The sequence below is a fragment of the Puma concolor genome, chromosome C1 (assembly GCF_028749965.1).
Source record: "Puma concolor isolate L17-30 chromosome C1, mPumCon1.1.hap2, whole genome shotgun sequence".
NCBI lineage: Eukaryota > Metazoa > Chordata > Mammalia > Carnivora > Felidae > Puma > Puma concolor.
This window is the reverse complement of record NC_141674.1, coordinates 36,604,665-36,620,137: the sequence shown is the minus strand read 5'-3', so window position 1 is coordinate 36,620,137 and position 15,473 is coordinate 36,604,665. Positions and strand designations below refer to the sequence as shown.

At 39.0% G+C, this 15,473-nt stretch overlaps 1 protein-coding gene across 3 annotated transcripts in view; it reads left to right on the top strand.

The window, feature by feature from the left end:
- The window catches only part of PIK3R3 (phosphoinositide-3-kinase regulatory subunit 3), a 138,118-nt gene that overhangs the window by 115,027 nt on the left and 7,618 nt on the right, over positions 1-15,473 (top strand). For all 3 annotated transcript variants that reach the window (XM_086716835.1, XM_025931842.2, XM_086716836.1), the window contains 4 exons: positions 6,493-6,635; positions 9,080-9,256; positions 12,457-12,531; positions 12,954-13,124. In XM_086716835.1, coding sequence (XP_086572961.1) covers positions 6,493-6,635; positions 9,080-9,256; positions 12,457-12,531; positions 12,954-13,124 — 566 coding nt within the window. The remainder of the gene's footprint in view (positions 1-6,492; positions 6,636-9,079; positions 9,257-12,456; positions 12,532-12,953; positions 13,125-15,473) is intronic.

Below are 15,473 nucleotides of genomic sequence, written 5' to 3'. Positions count from 1 at the left end.
ATGATACTTGAGCTATATCTCTGGTGTGCCTGTGTGTGTATGCTTTTTTACCCTGCTAATTTCATTTTCTCTCTGTATTCCTTTAGCTTTTCCAGATGAATTATCTGTGATGAGGCCAGTGTTTCGGGTAGAATGGGGAAAAATTTACTGAAGCCTCTTTAGATTGAATCAACATAAGTGGGCAACATTAGGGGATGGTGAAATGATCATACATATAATAGAACATTATACAACTATTAAAATAGGTTTTCAGAAATTATTTTAACTTTGATTTTTAAAAAGTACAAAGGTTATATAAATATGTATGCTAAATTCAATATAGATGATTGCTGAATTATTAAATTCAGTATAAATTATTGCTGAATTATTATGAATTATTGCATACAGAATAAAAGTCCTGATTTCTTGGAGTCAACTGCTGCTAACTATGTGCTTTTTAGGAATTCCTAATGACCTGAGAAATGCTTATGGTATAGTTGCAGGCAAAGGAAACAGCATGTAGAAGTGTGTGAACAGTGATTTCAGCTGTGGGTATACTCACTAACCTGAAGGGAAACTTTATAAAAATATGCTGGAATGTTTGGGGTGATAGAATTAACAGGATTTGGGAAAACTACAGTTAAAAACAGAAAGGAGGAAATAATAGAAATACTATACACATTAATAACAATAATATATATAACAAAAATGACCTTTTTTAAAAAAACAAAATGATATGCAGTTATTCTATTACCATCAAAAAATGAGGTAAGGTCTATATTTACTGATTCTGAGTGATTTCTAAGATACATTAAGTAAAAAAAGCAAGGTAGGAAAAAAATGTATGTGGTATACTATCATTTATTGTTAAAATATATCATGGCTAGACTAATGTATTCAGTAAATGTTTTTGGATGTATAGTCCCCCCACCCCACCTTTTTTTTTTTTTTCCTGATTCCCTGTTTCCATTTCTTTCTATCCTTTTGTCATTCATTCATTCATTCTCTCTCTCTCTCTCTCTCTCTCAAATATAGTTGGGGTTGCCATTATCTCCATTTTATAGATGGGAACTTAAAGCATAGAAAGACTCTCTTAAGGGACATAACCAGTTTTTAACATTACCAAGATTAGATTATAAATCTCCTAAATTCAAACTCAGTTCCTTTGTAGCATCTAGGCATGATACTGTGCTTGACTCTAGAAGCACAGAGAGATGAGACTCTGTTCTACACAAGGTTGAAGTACTCTGACAGCATTTGTCAAACACAATGTACATTAGCCAAAAAGGCATGTTTTGATCCCTTTTCTCTCCATCAAACAAAACAATGATGGATGACTATATTTGTGTGTGTATATTTATTTAAAGGGCAACATATAACACTGTTTAATCTCACAAAGAATATTGAGTGAAGGAATACATATACATATTCTATGGGTCTATTCATAGAAGGTACAAAACAAGGTAAACGTTAACTTTTTTATTTTGGTTGGGAACATAAAGTGGTAAAATCATAAAGAATAACAAGGAAATGATCCTCATAAAGGGCAGGATAGTGTTATTACCAAGGTGGGGGAAGTAGAGTGGGCAGAGACAGGGAGTTATGATCCAGAAAGGATACACAAGGAATTTCTGGGGTTGCTGGTAGTGAATGTTCATTTTATAATAATTTGTTAAGCTCTGCATTTTTTTATGCACTTACATTATCTCATACTAAAAAATTGATAAACATTGAAAACACATGGCTGTGTGCAAAAACAATACGATTATTTCTGTAGATAAGAGGTGGAACAGAAAACCATAATAAAAATTATAAATGGAATTTCCAGATCTGGAAATAACCAGAGACAACTGAGAACGGAGAGTTTGACCTCCCTGTTGGTTCCTTCTTGGTCATCTTTGCTGATTTCTCATCTTTGACCTTGGGCCTTTTCTTTTTTCTGGTTATTTATTCACTCTCTGGTGATCTCATACAGCCTCATGGCTTTATATATGATCTGTATGCTGGTAACTCCCAAATTTATGTCTCTGCTTCTTCTAACTTCTCTTAATTGTAGACTCATATATATCCAATTGCCTTTCCAACAGCTCCACTTGGATGTTTAATAGATATCTCTCAGACTTAACATGTCAAACTGAACTCATGAACAAAATTGAACTCAGGGCTGTTCTATCCTTTGCCTTACCTGTCGGAGTTGAGAGAAGTCATGTCCTCTCTTAGGTCAAAAGCCTTGAAGCCATCCCAGACTCTTTCTTGTACACCTTCCATCAAATCCAGTAAGAATTTCTGTTGACTTTACCTTTAGAATATAGCCAGAATGCAACCCCTTCTCCTCACATCCACTGCTGATACCTTGATCTAAGTCACTGTCATTTCTTACTTTGATTTACCACAGAAACCTCCTAACTGATCTTCTTGCCCTTATCCATGCTTCACTCTCCCTGATCAGTTCTCAACAGAGCAGCTAGGAGATGCAGGTGTGCCCTGCATTTTGCAAGTTCTCATTACACCACTTGGCTTTTATGAAAGACCTACATTAGTACTTGTTTTCACTAACTGAAATAAATCTGAAGAGTTCTGCTTTTACAAAAAAAGGCAAAAAGTGACAATAGCATTCAGAGTTTGTTTTGCATCAAGCTGTTACAAAGGCAGTGTGCACCCCAAGCAGTGGGAATGGTGCTGCCAAGTTCCCTCCCCGGGAACTACACTCAGCATCAAGCCACTATAGCTTTGAACTGTGTCTGTGAGCATCTGTGCTTCTCTCCATTTACTTTGTGCACCTGTTAGTAAGATGTGTCCTAAGGTATTCAGAAAAAAAAGCCCAAGAGAAGTTATTTTTTGAGTTTGGGAACACTGCAAAAATTTTTTCCATGTAAATTAATGTTAATTGTTTCTTTGCTTTATGCCATTTTGGTTTGTGAAAGGTTTCATAGGAACTCTATGTAGGGGAAACCTATACTTGTAAAACCTAGGTAGGATCACAGTACTCCTTTAACACCTGTCTGTGGTTCCACGGTTTACACATAGGAAAGCCAGAGTGCTTTCTACAGTGCCCAGCATAATCTGCGCTCCTCTTCCTCTCTGGCCTCATTACTTCTCTCTTCTCCAACCATGCTATCCTCTTTGCTGTTCTTCGAATATACTAGACCTGCTTCCTACCGTTGAGTGTTTTACTGGCCACTTCCTTGCCTGAAACACTCCCCCACTGCACCGCCTGCCCAGATAGTCAGCTGGCTAACCCCCTCCCCTCCTTCAAGTCTTTGCTCAAAGGTTGTCATCTCAACAAGGTGTGCACATGAGCTGGGGAACAGCAGAGAAAGAGGGAGAGAATCTCAAGCAGGTGCCATACTGTCAGCTCAGAGCCCGATGTGGGGCTTGACCTTACCAACTGTGAGGATCATGACCTGAGCTGAAATCAAGAGTCAGATGCTTAAGTGACTGAGTCACCCAGGTGCCCCTAGAACTGCATTTCCGCTTTCTTGTCATGACTGGAGGAAGCGAAGAAGGCTCCACATGTTGTCCGCATGCTCAGTAATACTGGGGATTTAACCACAGAGTATGAGTTCTGAGCAGCTGGTGTGAGACTGCATTCTGGACTTGGAATCCTTGGTTGGGGAGCTGGGTATGGGAGTAGATGGAGGAAACTGCAAAAACCACTAAGTTGAAGCTAGGAGAGGGCTAAATCTGGGTGTGTGAGAACTGAGAGAAAGACGTAAGATGGCTGAGCAGAGAAGAGCCATGAGGTTTAAGGCTTTGGGAGGTGGAGGAAGAGGAATATCCAGTGATTATTAGCAGTACAGGAGATGTGCTGGGACAGTGAGGATAGTGAGTGTTAAAGGGAAGTTAAAGAATTGATCTCCTCTGTTTATAAATGTTTCAATATTTATAAGTGTTATAGACTGCCTAAGGTTTCTGTGAAACCTTAGATAAAATTTGGATTGCTTTGTTGGAAGTGAATTCTTCCCAGAGAATGGGAAGAGATGGTGTATCCTGAGTCATAGTTGGCACAGGATGAGAATAGATTGCATGTGGGGATATTTGACATCTGGATTACATGTAATTAGGAGGAATTGATAGGATTTAGGGATGGATTGGGATAGGGGACAGGAATTGGGCAATGAGATCATTGATAACCTTGGAAAGACAGTCTCTGTGGAATGGTAGGTACAGAAGCCGGAAAAGAGTGAGTTGGAGTGAGAATGAGAGATGAGGAAAGAGAGACAGCCTATATAGATAGTTTGTTCAAGGAACTTAATTGACTGGAAGAGAATTTAGGGTTAAGGGATTATTTTTTCAAAGTGGTGTTACTAGAACCTGTTTGTATGCTGATGAGAAGGAACCATAAGAAGGGCTGGAGAGGAGAAAGGAGAGAAGGGGTGTAGATATAGGTAGATTTACAGTTTTTTTGTGGTAGGTATTGTGACATTGTTTATGGGGCAGCTGCTGCTTCGGCAATGCTATAAATATTTTCCCTTTGCTGCTTTACCTACCAACACAAACACCAGTTATAGTAAAGTCTGAATTATTAGTGTCTTCTTTAAGGATATAGGGCCAGGGCTTCATAGGTAATTTTTGATCTTGCAAGGGAGCCAAGACCCTCCACTATAATTTGAGAGTTGCAGAATTTGTAGCTAGATATTTAGATATGGGCATTCCAATAAGTTTACAGCACTATTTGAGATATGTATAACTTCAAGCATATGGAACATCATAAGGTTCTTGTAGCCTCCATGAAGCCTCTGTAAAGAAGTAATTCACCCTGATTTGATTGTCTCTGCCATGACATGGAACAAAACCTTATCAGAGTTCGGAAATCTGTTTCACCTGTGTGTTCTGAAACCTGGAGGGCAGGCTTCATGTTTTATTAATCTCTTTACCACCAGACTGTACTTTCTGTATAGTGGATTCTCGGTAATCATTTGTTAAAATTAATCAATGCTGGATAGTTTTGAGGAATTATCCCATAAACACCAAACTTTAAAAACTGTAAATATTCAGGATAGCAATTTTCTAGACCTTTAAAATATTTCTTGACTTTCTAATATAAATTGTACAAAATTTTAACCCTCTGAAGATTTGGGGGAATCTGAGTTCAGATGCTGAAGTCTAAAAAAAACCTCAGAGCTCATCAAAATGTATAGGACTACTTATCCTAGTGCTAAATGGCTTAGCCTACCGGGCATTTGTTTGTGAAGTTTTTAGTTTTTCATCTTATTCTGCATATAATTTTGTTTTTTTTAAGTTTATTTATTTTGAGAGAGAGAGAGAGCAAATCAGCAGGGGAGGGGCAGAGAGAGGGGGACAGAAGATCTGAAACAGGCTGTGCGCTGACAGTAGAGTGCCTGATGTAGGGCTCGAACTCCCAAACCTTGGGATCATGACCTGAGCCGAAGTCAGACGTTTAACCTACTGAGCCACCCAGATGCTCCTCTGCATCTGACTTAGCTGCTATTCTTCCCCCTTTCATTTTCTGCTTTTCCTTTTCTTTTTAAAGATTTTTTGGGGAGCGTCTGGGTGGCTCAGTCGGTTAAGTGTCCGACTTTGGATCAGGTCATGATCTCACAGTTTGTGGGTTTGAACCCTGTGTTGGGCTCTGTGCTGGCAGTGTGGGGCCTGGAAGTTGCTTCAGATTTGTCTCCCTCTCTCTCTGCCCCTCCCCGACTCATGCTCTGTCTCTCTCAAGAATAAACATTAAAAAAAAATTTAAGATTTTTTTTATTGTTAAGTAATTTCTATACCCAACGTGGGGCTCAAATGTATAACCCTGAGGTTAAGCGTCTGATGCTCTACTGATTGAACCATCCAGGCACCCCTCATTTTCTGCTTCTGAGATTAATCTACTGATGAATATGTTTAGAAAAACTACATGTTTTAGAAATGATAATAAGAATAAATAGACTCTATAGGACTTTTCTGGGAATAAGGCTTTGTACGTTGGTGTATGGACTCCTCCACTGTATCCATTCACTTCTTCAGCGCCTTTTGGGGGTCAGCACTACAATGAGTGCAAAAACATAATTTTATCTTTGTCTTCAAAGTGTTCAGGGCACTTGGGTGGCTCAGTCGGTTAAGCATTGGACTCTTGATTTCAACTCAGGTCATGATCTCACGATTTGTGAGATTGAGCCCCTTGTTGGGCTCTGCTCTGACAGCATGGAGCCTCGGGATTCTCTCTCTTCCTCTCTTCCGCTTGTGCACACATGTTTTCTCTCTATATCAAAATAAACAAACATTAAAAAAAATATCTGAAAGTGTTTAGGGTTAATCTAAGCAACTCAGGCCTTTTTGTGGATCTCAGCTATATTTCAAGTAATAGTTTTTTTCTTCTATTTTAGGGTTTGAGTGATGTAGTTTGCATATAAGTATTAAGGGTGGGAGTTAAATAAGTAAGAGTTGTTTTAGCCATCTTTCATTTTCTGTGGAATTGTAATTAGAATTACAAGATTTAAGACCAAGGTTACCAGAAAAAAAAAAAAAGATAAAGTGTATGTCTTTTCTTTTTCTCCTTTGTAGGAAATACAGATGAAAAGGACTGCAATAGAAGCTTTTAATGAAACAATTAAAATATTTGAAGAGCAGTGTCACACACAAGAACAGCATAGCAAAGAATATATCGAGCGATTTCGCAGAGAGGGGAATGAAAAGGAAATTGAACGGTAAATCTATCTAACACTTCCAAGTGCATCAATGAGAAGAGACTTCTTTTCTTCCCCAATAATCTCTGTTGTGTCTGCTTTTACCCTTGTAAACTTCACAGTCCTGCTATATGGAACTATTTGCTGTTCCCACTAATGGCACCAAATTGAACTGCCTCTGTTCTGTGTTCCTTCTATGTCCTTCCAAATTTTTAACTCCTGCTCATCCTTTAGGATTTAGCTTACACATGACTTTTTTAAGAAAAATTTCCCTGATTTTCTAGACTGGTTTAGGAGCTTTTTGTCCCTACCCCTACAGTATCTGGTCCTGATTCCTACCGTGACTTTGCCAGATGTCACACCCACTAAACTGCAAGCTTGTTGGTGAAATAAGGATGGTGGCTTATTTTCCCTGATAGCTCCAGCATCTGTTATGGTACCTGAACGTACATGGTGATGCTCACTGAATATTTGTTGAACTGAAAATAAACAGCAGCAGTCTGAGAATAAATTGGAGGCTGAACAAGACTATGGGCAGGAAGACCAGCTTGACTCTTGCAGGTGACTGCAGTGTTTGTGGTCATCAGGTTAAATGATGGTGAGGGCCTGAACCAGAGCAATGGCAGGAAAGGAGGGGGAATTAATGGAAATACTGAGGACTTGATACCTGACTAGATATGGTTGGTGTGGGAGAAGTCAAAGATTACTCCTAGATTTCTAGGATTCCTAGATTATTTCTTAGACTAAGGAATGGTGTTATTTACTAAAATAGAAAGTACGTGAGGAAGGTTCAGGGTTGGAACCAATGAATTTGAAGTTCCTGTGAGAAACCAAATGGAGTTGTCTGAGAAGCAGGCAGCTGGTTATTTGGTTTTGGAACTCAAGGTACAGAAAGGATTTGGGAGGCATAAGTGTGTAGGTTATACTAAGGTTATAAGTGTAAAGTTATACTAAGAATGAGATTACACAGAGAGTGTGCAGCCTGAGAAATATTGGGTCTGGCAACTAAAAGGATATTGGAAGCCTTTATCATAGCAAATTTAGTGGAATATTGGGAGACCAAGCCAAGTAACAGTGGGATGAGGAATGAAAAAGTGGATAGTAGATAAAAATGAATCATTTGCAAGGGAAAGGCATAATTACTTCTCATTACTAGTATCAAAGTGTCAGTGAACTTCTGTGTGCATAAGAATAGGGCTAAGTGCTGTTGAGGCAGGATAGCTTAATGGTTAAAACCATTAAAACCATGGGCTTGGATTCTGTATTGACCACGTACTAGTTGTGTAACCTTGGGTAAGTTACTTAATTCTCTAAGCCCATTTCCTCCTCCGTAAACTGGATAATATCTTTTTGAAATGCATTGAGAATCAAGTGATAGACACATACATGTATACTTACGTTGCAGAAAGGCATGTGTGTGTATGTATGTTGGCATAGGATATCAATAAATGGCATTATTATTAAGATGAAGAAATAGAAAAGAACTTGTGGTTCAGTTGCAAAGGGAGGTAAAGTATCTGATGAAGAAGTTTTAACGTGAATATAAAACCATGTATTATATTAAGTGACAAATGAGTGACACAGACACTTGTCTTCAGAGCACAGCAAAACTTTGTGTGCTAGAAAAGCTTAGGGCCATTATCTGCTGAGTGCTTACCAGGATGTACCAGGCACTGTTTAGTCCTTTTAGATGTATTACTACATTTAATTCACATAATAATTTAGTGAAGTAGGTACTATTATAGGGCCCATTTAAACAAATGAGGAGATAAAGGCACAAAGAGGTTAGGTAACTTGCCCATAGCCACACAAGTGGCAGGGCAGAGATTCAAACTTAGGCAGCCTGACTCCAAAGCTGTTGCTCTTAACTGTTATATTGTGCTACCTCTTGAATATCATACATAGAGCTTTACTTGTTTAGTCATGGCTGGATCCAGGGCCCAAACAAGGTCATCAGTATTCTTTCTTATACCCTGTATTTTGCCTTAGGTTTTCTCTGTGTTGGCTTCATCCTTAGGCAGGCTTTCCCTATGAGGTTGGTGGTATAGCTGCTGGGAGTCCTAGAATCACATATTTATAACTTAGCAATTGAGTGGAAAGAGAGAATCTCTGTTTATAATAGTTCTAGCAAAAGTCCTAGAATTGACTCTCATTGGGTCAATTCGGGTATTATTCTCATTCCTGAACTAGTCACTGTGGTCTGAGTGTGGCGATAGGATGTAATGGTGGAATACTTTTATTGCCCAGGCTGGGTTGTGTGAATATTCATCATGACTCTGAGATGGGGGCAGGGAGCCCTTACCTACAGGGAACATCAAGGTGCCATTACCAAGAGCGAGAATGGATATGGACCAGGCAAAAACAACAAATATCCACCACACCTAAGATACTAGGACTATGCTCATAGTATAGAATACTTCTGTTTGGTTCCTGGTTTAGCCTTAATATGTCAAATGTTTTCACAGAATTATGATGAATTATGACAAATTGAAATCACGTCTGGGTGAGATTCATGATAGCAAAATGCGTCTAGAGCAAGATTTGAAGAAACAAGCTTTGGACAACCGAGAAATAGATAAAAAAATGAACAGTATCAAACCTGACCTGATCCAGCTGCGCAAGATCCGAGATCAGCACCTTGTGTGAGTAATCTGAGCCCGTATGGGAGAAAACCCCAGCCCCACATTACTGCTGGCACTAGACATGTCAGAGGTAGAAGAGATTTGTAATTAAGAAACCAGCCAGTGAGATTATAAGAATTTAGGAAAGCAATCCTGGTTAGTAGTTGGCAATACCAGAGTTTACCTAGTCAGCGTGTGGGGCAAATCAGAATGTAGCATTCCAGACTCCAGTCTGTACAAATGGAAATTTCAGAGGGTGGGTGTGGTGTGGGCAGTGTGGTGTAGCTTAAAAAGTACAGGTTAATGTTTGCCTATATGTGGGGAAATAATGTTTGCCTATAAATGGGGCTTAGGGTGGAAAGCCACCACCATGGGATGAAAACTCCCGAGGTTAGCTAGCGAGATACTGTAAATGGGATCATGAGTGAAATTACTTTCCGTCTGACGCCAGAATACTATTGTACTTTGTAATCACAAACTCCATTTGCCCCTCAGACCCTTTGCTTCTTGCACACACAAGTTTACGATTACTGACTGATTGTTTTCTCCATGGCCATGTGTGTAAGATCTTGTTTTCTTCATGTTCACCACATGGGTAATATCTTGTGAGCCCAATAAATATGGAGATGAAGCCCCTGTTCGGGGCTCTTGTCTTCTCCTGGACATTAGCCTTCCTCCTATTCAATTCTGTGTCCACTCTCTTGCACAAGAGAGAACTCCAGACTCATAATCTGTGACACCTACATACAAAACCCAGAATCTTTGATTACATAGAACCACAGAAATAGAAACTACGCCTCATAGGCATAGACAAGGACACTAATAGTGGGGGCCTACAAATAAGTATATAGGACAGTCTATTAAAGGGTTTATATATTTAAGAAATGAAACTCTGTAGTCAAGTAATAGAAATGTGCTGATGGCAGGCATGCAAGATAATTTGACCTAAGGATTTAAATAGTTAAAACCCAACTGTTTAATATTATGGAAAACTATATGGTTTAGTTAGATATAGGGACATTATTTAAATATAGATTGAAAGATATATCATCAGAACAAGGTGTTAGATTTTTAGAACAAATGACTTTTATAGAAGGAAAGAATCCATGAAAAAGGAAAATAGATTAGGTTTTGTTCTAGGTAATGAATGTTATGAAATATGTTTATGGGTGACTTTCAAGCATGTAACATAACTTTATTCAAACTCATGGCAGAAGACAGAGTAAAAACCTCTGACTGGGTTTTCTGTAGGCTTCAGGGTTTCTTTGTGTGAGAAAGAGAGTGGGGAGAAAATAAAAGCTTAGAGGTTGGAACAGTAGCTGTTGAGTTTCAGTAGAGTAAAATTTAAGGTGATAAGTTTTGAGGGCAAACAATTACAACTATGCTGTGCTGAATAGTTTTTAGTAACTCCTCTTTAGGGATCATTTCAGTTTGCTATTGTGGCAAAAAAAAAAAAAAAAAAAAAAAGTCCAGCAAGCACACCTAGCATACAGAAGAACTTTGGAAAGAAGGCAAGGAAGTACCCTTGTCTAAAATTAGGGTGTGTCTGCTCTTGGAAAGCTTATGTGGTTCTGGTCACATAGTGAAACTGAAGAAAGGCCCAAGAAGAAGACTTATGCCATGGACCAATGGAATGAATGGAAGCCCTTGTTTTCTCTGGAAAGTGATGAGGTTAAGAAATATACCATCCCTTGGGGCGCCTGGGTGGCTCAGTCGGTTAAGCGTCCGACTTCAGCTCAGGTCACGATCTTGCGATCCGCGAGTTCGAGCCCCGTGTCGGGCTCTGGGCTGATGGCTCAGAGCCTGGAGCCTGCTTCCGATTCTGTGTCTCCCTCTCTCTCTGCCCCTCCCCCATTCATGCTCTGTCTCTGTCTCAAAAATAAAAAAAATAAACGTTAAAAAAAAAAAAAGAAATATACCATCCCAAGAGGCATGAATAAGTATGGCAAACTAAACCTTGAAAGCTCCTTTAACAAATAATGTAGGCTAAATATAAAAGAGAGCTCACATCATGTGTGATAAATCATCACCTGGTGGTAAAGACACATAGGGTGTTTAGGGAGGTATTTGTTGAATATCTACTAGGTGCTGGCACTGTTTTCAGCAGTGGGGACATGAACAACAGGACAGACTCCTTTCTTTTCTTTTTTTTTTTTTTTTTAATTTTTTTTTTTTTCAACGTTTATTTATTTTTGGGACAGAGAGAGACAGAGCATGAACGGGGGAGGGGCAGAGAGAGAGGGAGACACAGAATCGGAAACAGGCTCCAGGCTCTGAGCCATCAGCCCAGAGCCTGACGCGGGGCTCGAACTCACGGACCGCGAGATCGTGACCTGGCTGAAGTTGGACGCTTAACCGACTGCGCCACCCAGGCGCCCCTGGACTCCTTTCTTTAAAGCAGCTTACATTTTAGTGGGGAAGACAAACATAAGTGAAAATACAAAATAATGTCAGGAAAGTGCTATGAAGGTGATAAGGTAAAGTATAGAGAATAGCAAGGGGATAGCATTCATTGGGATGATTAGGGCAGTCCTCCCAGAGAGATGATGTTTATGATGAGACCTGAGTGATCAGGAGCCTGGTTGGAGGATGGTGATGAAAGAGTTTTTATACTCAAGTTTTAGACCAGTGGCCATGTCAAAAGAACTAAATATAATGGTTTATGTTGTTTTGCATCTAAAGTGTTGGTTTGGTATATTTAAAAATACTATGATTTGCCTAGTGATAAAGTAAATTTGTATTAATTACTCAGATTGTCACCATGAATTTCTTGTGGCTTGCTTAGGTGCAAATAATAGGACTTGAAATTGTTTTGGAATGTTTAACTCAATATAGTAGGCCATCCAGGACTTCAGTCTTCTGGCTTAGTGGAGATTGCTAATGTGACACCATGCTCATGTAACTAATGATTTCAGAAACACATGTCACTCTCTGTTTGAGTGCAAGTGTATGTGTGCTTATGGTGGTACAACCTTCTAGAACAGGAAAATTGAAAAATGAGGTAAGTGCCTAATTTCAGGTACCTCCCTGTGTTTCTGCTTTTTTGCAGAAAGTTGAAGGAAAAGTTAAGGAGAAACTAGTTTAAGGAAATCTCTGGCCATTCTTAGTGGGAATGGGTTAAAATAAAAGGTTCCTGGACTCTGGAAATTTGGTTGGCTTGGACATGTCTACTTTGGGCAGAGTTGGCACAGATACTGACACTGGTGTCTTCCCTCTGGCAGATGGCTCAATCACAAAGGAGTCAGACAGAAACGCCTAAATGCCTGGCTGGGAATCAAGAATGAAGATGCTGATGAGTAAGTTATTTACCTTTCTGTCAGAGGGTTTTGTTCCCAATATAAGACATGAGCCCTCTTCATACATGCTAAATGTTGGTTCTCATTGTCACTTGAGGACATTAAATCAAGAACTTTGCACCTCTTGAATTGAATTACTTGAAGAGTACTTAAGGTCAGAGACCTGCTGAGACACATGAAACCTAGGTGCATAAGCATTGCACATTCAGACATTCATGTGTCAGCTGATTGGATGAGACATGTGATTTTTGTGCTTTCTGCACCATAGCAAACAATGAAGTTGTTAAAAACCATATAAGTAATTATTGTTTCACTTTGTCATTTTGTGGTTAAAGATTTAGAAGAGTGTCTTATTCATGAGTTTGCTTTTAGATATAAAGTAACCTGATTGTTAGAATAACATTTTAACATTTAATTTTTAGGACCTATTTTATCAATGAGGAAGATGAAAACCTGCCCCATTATGATGAGAAAACCTGGTTTGTTGAGGATATCAATCGAGTACAAGCAGAGGACTTGCTTTATGGGAAACCTGATGGTGCATTCTTAATTCGTGAGAGTAGCAAGAAAGGATGTTATGCTTGCTCTGTGGTGTAAGTCTTCTCTGGGGGGTTAACCTTTTGAAAACTTTTGCATTGATTAATAGACACTCAGCCCCTCATCAAATTCTGTTAAAATTATTTCAAGTACAGTAATGAGGACCCATGGCTTAGACCATTAATATTTGTACAAGGAAAACAGTTTGTTGCTTTAGGAGAAATGATATCTGAAATTCTTTAGGGGATTTTAATTTTTTTAAAAAATTAAAAAAAAATTTTTTAATGTTTATTCATTTTTGAGAGAGGGAGAGAGAATGAGTGGGGGAGGGGTAGACAGAGAGAGGGAGACACAGCATCTGAAGCAGGCTCCAGGCTCCAAGCTGTCAGCATAGAGTCCCATGCTGCGGAGCTCCAACTCACAAACCATGAGATCATAACCTGAGTCAGAGCTTAACCAACTGAGCCACCCAGGCACGCCTGGGGGAATTTAATTTAAATGGTAAGTAGATTAGGCCCTGCAATGTTACTACTGGATTTCAGGTATTTGTGAAAAGTAATGTGAGTTCTTCAATTGAAAAGATCACATAATTCTTTAGTAGTCTCCTCATGTCTAATTTGGGCTTCAGTGTCAGTTTAAGTAAGGCTTGATTAAGAACTGTTTTTACTTCAGAAGAAAAACTATATAAATTTTATACTTAAATAGTATTCTGTTGGGGTACTGATAGAAAATATTGGGTATTTTCCATAAGATGATTTTATGACTTTGTTTGGAAAAGTCTATTCTATTAGTTTTCTTTTTGAAAACAGTTTTTAATGTTTATGAGAGAGACAGAATGAGAGTGGGGGAGGGGCAGAGAGAGAGGGAGACACAGAATCCAGTGCAGGCTCCAGGCTCTGAGCTATCAGCACAGAGCCCAATGTGGGGCTCAAACTCCCAAACCGTGAGATCATGACCTGAGCTGAAGTCGGACGCTTGATTTCCAGTTTCTTTGCACTGTGGTTAGAAATCATATTATGTGAGATTTCAACATATCTCTCAATGTTTGAGACGTATTAACGTTTTAAACGTATTGAGACTCGTGGCCTAACCTCTGGTCTATCCTGGATGATGTTTCACGTGCACTTGAGAAGAATGTGTATTCTGCAGTTGTTAGGTGTAGTGTTCTGGATAGGTCAGTGAGGTCTAGTTGTTTTATAGTATCGTTCAAGCCTTCTGCTTCCTTTTTGATCTAGATCTATCCCTAATCAAATTTTTTTATCCCAAATGGCAATAAGGATCAGAGTTGAATCCCTAACCTATGAATACAGGCATTGCTGGCTGCAGGTCTTCAGCCTGAGAAGGCTGTAGAGTTAAGCAATTTCTTCTTAAGCTTCTTTATGATGTCATTAACAAATTAAAATGGAAAAACGAGTGAGTTCCATGTGTGACTTCCTACTACATAATCATGTGAATTTTGCTATGAGAATCTCCTAAAAAAAACTACTTAAGCAAATGTTCTAGGTATATTGGGAGATTACTGTAGGCAGAATGGCTGATAAACAAGTGGAAGTCTTTGTGTTGCCAGACTTTTGCTTACAGCCATCCTCAGCATGAATGCCAGCATGATATTTGACTGCAGGTAGTTTTCATAAGCAAGGGAGATCTACATTGCTGTGGACCTCAATGTGGTCAAGTCTGAGGCTAAAGGAAGGAGAAAAAGTACACCTTTGCAAGAGACTCAACCTAACCATAGGTTAGGTCACGAGTCTCAGAGTATGTTTAAAACGTTAATACGTCTCAAACATTGTGAGGTATGTTGAAATATCACAAAATATGATTTCTAACCACAATGCAAAGAAACTGGAAATCAAAAACAGAAATTTGGGAAATCCTCAAATGTCTGACTTCGGCTCAGGTCATGATCTTGCAGTTCGTGGGTTCAAGCCCCATGTTGGGCTCTGTGCTGACAGCTCAGAGCCTGGAGCCTGCTTAGGATTCTGTGTCTCCCTCTCTCCCTCTGCTCTTCCCATGCTTGTGCTCTCTCTCTCTCTCAAAAATAAACAAACATTAAAAAAAATTCAACAAAATATATACTGCATTAATAGGATAATGGACAAAAACTACATGATTATTTCAGTAGACTCACAAAAAGCATTTGACAAAATCTAGTGCTCTTTCAAGTTAAAAAAGCACTGAACAAACTAGGAATAGGAGGGTACTTCCTCAACCTGATAAAGGGTATCTATGAAAAACCCAGAGCTAATATACTTAATGGTGAAAGACAATCCTTTCCCCTAAGGTCGGGAAGAAGACAAAGATATCCACTCTCACCACTTCTAATTATCATTGTATACAAGGTTCTAGTTAGGGTAATTGGGCAAGAAAAATAAAAATAAAAAGCATCCAGTTTGGTAAAGAAAATA